At 40.4% G+C, this 8,089-nt stretch overlaps 1 protein-coding gene across 1 annotated transcript; it reads right to left on the bottom strand.

The window, feature by feature from the left end:
• Nucleotides 1-227: 227 nt before the first annotated feature.
• Nucleotides 228-3,934, bottom strand: LOC142748262 (interleukin-1 beta-like). The gene is made up of 7 exons (XM_075855363.1): nucleotides 3,850-3,934; nucleotides 3,684-3,738; nucleotides 3,096-3,141; nucleotides 2,270-2,489; nucleotides 1,849-2,028; nucleotides 1,599-1,738; nucleotides 228-908 (listed from the first exon to the last, which is right to left on the bottom strand). Exons 2-7 carry the CDS (start codon nucleotides 3,731-3,733, stop codon nucleotides 696-698), a joined length of 849 nt encoding a protein of 282 aa, XP_075711478.1. The 5' UTR covers nucleotides 3,734-3,738; nucleotides 3,850-3,934; the 3' UTR covers nucleotides 228-695.
• Nucleotides 3,935-8,089: the final 4,155 nt, after the last annotated feature.

The raw sequence follows: 8,089 nt of genomic DNA, 5'->3' as shown, positions 1-8,089 counted from the left end.
GCTCCACAAACCTTCTACTTCACCTCTGCTCCATTACAAAGCTAGAGTTTTATTTGGCCGAATTATTGTACCTTTTTGGATTGGTGTTAAGATTTTATGAACAGATTTCATTTTTAAAGAAACTCAATGGCCATCATTTTATTAAAAACTGTGTTTATTATGCATTTTTTATATATTAACATTGTAAAATCACAATATACATTGAAAGTAAGCTTTTTACTCATGCTTCCAAATATATCATAAAAACATAATTTTTTATTCTAGACAAAGTACAACAGTAAAATATAAGCTATTACGTAATATAAAACAATATTTAATATTATTAAATTAAGCTATAAATAACATATGAACTCTTTGAGTTATTTATTTGTTCTCTGACTGAGAACTTAAACTTTATAAAAGTGCTTGATAATAAAACAGATTCCGTTAATTCTGGAGAGGACCTCAGAGCTTCTGAGGGACGCTTCATACATACTTGCCATTAGTACTATTTTTCAAGGGACTGTCCTGACCAGATGACTAAGTTGGGTCTTTATGCAAAATTTGCATTAAAAGGGGTGTGTGTTTTTTTTATTTTACAGTTCTTGGGATTCTGTATGGGATTCAGATGTTGGTAAGTTCGCTTGTAGGTAACAGATCAGAAGTATGATTCCGCTCTGTACATGGTACATACATAGAAATGGTTGGATCGCAAACTAAAATTGTGGAGTCAGTATGAAATCTCGCAGGAAGACTTGATCGGCTTGTGCCATTAATTGCACTTGCTGATTCTCTTCCTGAGATGTGCTAATATAATAGCCAGGGAACGCTGCTGATTCAAATGAGTTGTACTTGTTGTTACCCAATACTTTGTAGAAGATGAAGGGTAACAAGTCCTCATTCTGTTTTTCTTTAATATCGGCCACTTCCTAAAGGAGAGACGCAAAACAACAAGTTTAGCTGAAATGCAAGGAAAAAAAGGATTTACATAAATTCAAGAGGTTGGTAAAGGAAACCTTTATAAGCTCCTCACCCCCAGCTCCTCATTCCATATTCTTTTATGCAAGGTGTGTGAGGTCTAGCACCTACAGCATCCCTTCTCACAAATGCTAGGCCACTGCAGATCTAACCATGCACCCAACCAATCTCAGTAACCTTAAGTAAAGAGGCAAACCTTCAGCCTAAGTTTTCAGTTTTTTGCTCAAGAATGTGTTGAGATTATGTTACATATTTATTTCATTAAATAATAACTACAAAGAGTTACAAATGAAACATTGTATTCATTTTTGTAAGTCTAAGGCAATGCCCGTAATCACGGCCAGTGATTACGGGCACGGACGGCCGGGGACAGTCACCCGCATTTGGGAGCCGTGTTCCCATTATAAAATATGGGAGCACAGTTCATAAAGTCATGTCCTATTTCTTGCGGGTCATTTCTACGGCCCAGACTCTTTCCCGTAAATATACAGGAAGGTGTCCGTGGGAAATAGAAATGAATGGGTCCATACTTTGATCCGCAATTATGGTCCGTAATTGCGGATCAAAATTACGGCCGTGTGCATGGAGCCAAACTGTCCACTATGTTGAGGTCAAAGCCCTTCCAAATCTCAAGTACCCACCTTCAGGCACAAAACTGGATCTTTTATCCCCTCCTCAGCAGCGCAGCATAAATAGTCTTTACAGCCTACAATCCCCAATGTGACCGGACGTTTCTGTTTATCTGGCCGTGCTGTATAGTAGGTGTCCACGTTAATTTTTGCTGCAAATAAAGATATACAGTGAATTACTCATCTAACAATAATATAGTAGAAAATAAGTTCTGAGAAAAAAATTGCAATAAAAAATTAATAGTTGTAAGTAAAGACTTACCTTCTTTCTCAAGATTCTGCCCTTGCAAAAACAAGGCCACAAGATGGGCATTGTCTTTAGATTTTTGCAAAGCTAAACTCTTCTGTTTATTGTCCCGAATAATGTTTACTGTCGTCTTATTGTATCGAAATAGAGTTGTAGCTGCATCTTGAGCTTCGAACTTACTGCAGATAATGTCTTCTGTTAAAAAAAAAATGTTTATAATTAAATATGTGCCATACATAAAAGGTATATAGACGACATCTCTCTTGGATAAAAATGAACAACCTAGAACTGGAGCACTTATAATTGCACCATAATATAATGGGGATATGGTTGAGAATTAAATATATAGTAATTATTAACATTTTCATATTATTGTACAAATTATATCTATTTAGGTTATTAATAAATAACTCAATGATAATATCAATGATCTTACCCTCGACAAGGATGTGATTAAGTAGGTCATTGTCATCGAAATAGCTCTGCTTGTGAATTTCTTTTTTCCCCTTTAGCTTTTCCACAATTACAACAAGCATTATGGCTTTCCTAAAGGAGCGGATTGGTTTTTCAGGCTTTCTTATTTCTGGCTTTATTTCACAAAGGAAAGTTGACCAACTTTCCTCATGGTGTTTCCATTGTGAGTGCTTCTTATTAGTCTGTAAAACAAAAATTGCAATTTTCGTCATGTTTCCGATTTTGTTTTTTTTGTAATGGTTTTTAATCGTCTGCTGTCTTTTTATCTTTTGTGCACTATGGGCACCAGTGAACTGGAGGATTTATATGGCTATTATGATGAGTAGGTAAATATAGTCTGAAAAAAGCACAGATGTGCTCAAGATGTGTAATATGGGATGTGTCCTAGCATGCATTGATCTCTGGAATGGCATGTGCTTCTGGGGATCAGCATACGCATTCCTCCATATCACAATGTAAAAAATATATTAAAACTAAAGGAAAAGTTTAGCAGTTGCCTACAGTAACCAATCAGATTGCAGATTTGTTTTTCCAAAGGGTTCCAATAATATGGAATCTGATTGGATAATATGGGCTACTGCTCTACTTTTCTCTTGCTCTATTTTTGGTAAATCCCCTCCAATACTCAAAGGAGCTGAAGTCCTACAAAAGCCCCTTTTTATAATAACCATTTATCAGAACACTAGATTTTTTTCTTTCTCAACACTTTTACCAGATTATTATTTTTTAAATCTAATATATATTTATTTAATTGAAATATAAAACACAATTTTTCAAATGTAATTTACCTTTATTGTTGATAAATTGTCAGTATAAAACTCTTCAACCTGTTCGCTACAACACAAAGAAAAGATATTTGTTAGAATCAGAATGCAAGCCAATAAAATACTATTGCATAAGACCTAACTATTCTGCTGCCCGAGGCTTCTAAAATATCCTTTATACAGCGTCTTTCAGTACAGCAGCTTATACCGTATGATAGATCTATGTAAAATGTATATTAAAAATCTATATATGACCATTTTTTTAATTTAATTTCATTTTTATTACATCATCCTGTGAAAAGTATGGATTTTTTTATAAAAAAAAATTATATGTTCACTAATATTTTTTTATTATTCATATATAGAAAAATTGTGGCATGCTCCATCAGATGCCATACCATGATGTTATTCTTCCCTATAATTATTACTATATTAGAGAGTATCTCTGTAATTCAGTACTGTAAGGAGGCACCGTACGGCAACACGTGTAGTGACCACAGCTATGTAGTACGCAACTATAGAGACTGCATGAACCGCAGTACAAGCCCCGTTCATAGGGCTTCGTGATACGCATTAGGTCTTAACATTATGTAGATGAATGTAAAGTATTACCTGTACTCCATTGAGATTTCATTTATTTCTGGAACCTCTGCCATTGCCATTATGTCTGTAGAAATAAAATATATAACATAAAAATGCAAGAAATGTGCCAATAACCGATAAGAATATATCTATATATAATCCATATAACACAGATTAATAGAAAGTCATCAAATACCTTTTATCTTAAATAAAAGCTCCAAGTCCTAGAGATGTTCTTATTCCCGGGCAGAGAAGATGTTATCTGTGTGGTCACCTAGTTTGTAGTCTGTCTGCAGCCTGTCAGCTGCTTTTATAGACAAAGGAATTCTCCGGATCTGATGCAATACAGGGGTTTTTTTTTTTCTCGCTTCCTACTTTGTCAGTGTAATGTTTGAGCTTCTTTTTTTTCTATTTATGTATAAAACTGGAATTTTAGTAGTATTACACCAGTGGGGTTTCCTCAGTTTCTGGGTTATAACCTTGATAATATAGGTAGGCACAGGCAGAAGAATAACAACAGATGACTAGTGTGTATTTTATTTGTAACATTGTATCACCTGCTGGTGGGACCGTCATGGGGGTAAGTATTTGCCACTTTAATTTGTATTGAGGCTGCTGCAACCCATATTGGACTTCTCTGGAAATTTGAATAAATGTACATATACAAAATACAGGGGAAACAACTTCTCATATATATATATATTGTGTACAGATGAGGGTCTGTGTATTTGTGTGTGTGTGTGTGTGTGTGTGTGTGTGTGTATGTGTATATATATATATATATATATATATATATATATATATATACGCACATATATTTACGCAGTATAATTGTTAATGCTGAAATTATATTACAATTACATGTGGGAGGGAATTATAAATATCAACCTTTCTATGGCAGTATTATGGCGTAGAAGAGTTGCAATTTACGATGAAAATTGCGACTTTTGGGCATTTTACTTCGGCCTCAGCACTTTTGGGAAAAGGGGGCTGGGCACCAATTTTAATATGATTTAACCAAGGAAAATGCTGTAAATTATAAGGGAATTCTTCAGCAGCTACCAGATTTAACTCTTTAGGGCCAAGCAAGATAGAAGCCTGTGCCAGGCCCCGTACCTTGCCCCCAATCAGACTATATATTTCAACACTATAGGTTATCTTTACCACAGGAAATGGTAGCAACAACACCAAGTTCCAATATTGTTTGGGTGCACATCTCCTGGAAATCGTGCTGTCTCATACCTTATTTCTACTTGTAGGTTCTCTTTAGATTATAGCATCTACACAATGCCCTATCCAATATGAAATAGTAGTAACATCTAATATATCACCCCCTAAGATGCCACTCACAGATCCAGAAGTGGTAAAAGGTGGGGGGAGTGGGATGAAGCTGCAATCTTTATCTTTTACTGCATGTTGGGAGAGGGAAGAGAACAGAAAAGGTGGGGATCCATCTGATTGTCTCTGAACACTAATCACAGAACCAGCATCACCCTAGTAACAGGTATGGAGAAAGCAGGCATGCAGAATGATGGGAAAAGACCCCAAAACACAGAGGAGGCATACCATTTTTGGGTACACTATATCTAATACACATCTAAATTTGTCTAGGGAATGATTGTAGCTTTTATTTGTAATTATAGGTAAAGTTTAGATAGTTTGTCCTGTTTTTACCTGTTTCCTGTTGCTAGTTAATCGATAAATATCTGATTATGGTAAACCGCATCTGGAATCCTATAGGTAGATGGAACCAACAGGTGAATACTGCTGGGGAGAGGCAGCCTTAAAGGGTAACTAAACGTTTGACAAACTTCTGACATGTCATAGTGACATGTCGGAAGTTTTGATTGGTGGAGGTCCGAGCACGGAGACCACACCAATCAAAACTTCTGATATGTCACTAAGACATGTCAGAAGTTTGTCAAATGTTTAGTTACCCTTTAAAGAGGCTCTGTCACCAGATTTTTCAACCCCTATCTCGTATTGCAGCAGATCGGCGCTGCAATGTAGATAAGAGTAACGTTTTTGTTTTTTAAAAACGAGCATTTTGTCCGGTGGGCGGGGCATCGCGAGTGGCCGCATTTTACAGAGGCTCCGGGAGACCGGGTGATAGCGGGGGGTTATCGGCGCCATCTGCACCTCATCCAACGCATACGGAGGTCTGGTGGCACCCTGCACAGTGTGCGGAACCCGGAGCACCACAAGTTCCGCCGGAATCGGGCCGAAAGTTGGGCAAAACTGTTAGGTGCACGGCACCTCATCTCCTGATCCGCCATCTTGGATCGGATCGGGCCTACACGCCATCCCGGCCTTACCTCTGGGAGAGCGGGTGTGCAGAGTGGGGCCCCAGCGACAACGTGGACCGGCCTTCCCTGATAACAAGGACTCTGGATGTTGCAGGTGAGCACTCCTGGCCCCACGCTCCCTGGTATATTTGAGAAGGGGTTCCTGGCCCTGAGTCTCGGCCTACAACTCTCCCCCCACGTGCATGAACACGCATAGACGACAGAGGGCCCCTGAAAGAAAGATCCTGAAGCACTACCTCGGGTAGTGTAGCTACAACTCATCACAGGGAACTGATTTTTGCTCCCCCTGAGACCCTGGTGTGTAACCCAAGGCTTAGGCCTGAGCCCCCCTGTTTGCCTGACTGTAATCCCAGGTTGCAAAGCTACATCCAAATTGATACAGGCGTACAACCCCTGACACACGCTCCCTGGGGTCCCTGAGAAGGGGTTCCTGGCCCTGAGTCTAGGCCTGCAACTCTCTCCCCACGTGCATGAACACGCACAGAGGGCCTCTGAAAGAAAGAAAGATCCTGAAGCACCACCTCGGGCAGCATAGCTGCAACTCATCACAGGGAAAGGATCCTTGCTCCCCTGAGACCCTGGGGTGTGACCCAAAGTTTAGGCCTGAGCCCCCCCCCCGCTTGCTTGACGGTAATTCCAGGCTGCAAAGCTACATCCAAACTGCTGCAAGTGTACAGCCCCTGCCACACGCTCCCTGGGGTCCTTGAGAAGGGGTGTCTGACCCGGGCCCTGCTCTCTCTTTCCATGCTGATGACCTCTCCGGGTCCATCGGGCCTTCATATGATGATCTAGAATAATCGGATACCCTCCCTGGGGAAACTGGTCTCCCTCTCCCACTCCACACATACAGAGATGGACAAATACCTTCACAAGGCCTCATCAACCACGAATCTACGACAGACGAGACAATCTCAATCGTCACGACCACCTACACTAACGATGTCTAAAGGGAAACAATCGAAAGACAGCACAAAGGCGCAACAAAAATCTTGTGCCCCACCGGTAGAAGAGACACCCTCGCCATCACAGGATCTACTCTCGGAAGGGGACATCACTCCTCCCAATCTTTCTCCAGCACCCTCTCCCTGAATTTTCCCCAGTCTCTATGCAGGGGCCAGCCTTTGACATGGCGCAAGAAGTCACACGACAGCTCCTTCCAATACTGGATAAGCGCTTCGATATTTTGCATGCCTCTATCAACTCCGCCTTGTCTCTAATAACAACCAATTCTCAAAAGATAATTGATCTTGAAACAAAATTAATGTCGCAAGAGGACGCCATCTCAAATTTGGAACAAGCTATGTCGCAACGACAAAACGCTGAAATTATTCTTCGCGACAAAATAGAGGACTTGGAGAACAGAGATAGAAGAAACAATCTACGATTCATAGGAATCCCGGAGAACATTATTCCCTATCTCACTAAAGAAATTCCGCTGGCTCTCAGCCTTGACCAACCATTTGATCCCTTGACCATTGAAAGGGCTCACCGAATCGGGCCACTGAGGGGAGAGAGAGACAACAGACCAAATTTCTAAACTGGACTGTCAAGGAGACGATTCTTCGAGCGTATCGGAAGCAATCGCCTATCTAAATACAAGGTCATAACATCCTGATATTCCAGGACTTTTCGGCTGCAGTGGCACTGAAGCGAAAGGCCTTTACTCCGATCTGCAAATATCTTTTCGAACAGAAAATCCGTTTTCAACTACTGTTTCCTGCCCGCCTGAAGGTTCTGGAGGATGGCAGACCGACGTTTTATGAAGATCCGACCAAAGCTAGACGACGCCTGATCAGAGAGGCCCCGGACTGATCTATACTAATATGATCCCAGAGAGGAGAACTCCCATCTTCTCCATTTCTAAATGTTTAATGACTTCAATGTTATGCTTTTCTTTCCCTTTTACCTTTGCATAATGACAAAAGTTTTTGGTTTACATGTTAACCTTTGTTTTTTCATCCCTATGACCCATGGTCTCCCTACCCCCCCTTCTGGACATCTGGGCTCCGGGAACTGAGGAGGCTCTACGCTAGCTGGGACGTGGAGTCTTCCCGAAACGTCAGATCCAACGTACACTATCATCCAAGCACAGGAATAGGATGAGTACTTTTGACACAGACACGTTGACAC

Source organism: Rhinoderma darwinii, chromosome 3, assembly GCF_050947455.1.
Source record: "Rhinoderma darwinii isolate aRhiDar2 chromosome 3, aRhiDar2.hap1, whole genome shotgun sequence".
Taxonomy (NCBI): Eukaryota; Metazoa; Chordata; class Amphibia; order Anura; family Rhinodermatidae; genus Rhinoderma; species Rhinoderma darwinii.
The sequence above is the reverse complement of the archived record's forward strand: the minus strand, read 5'-3'. Positions and strand labels throughout refer to the sequence as shown.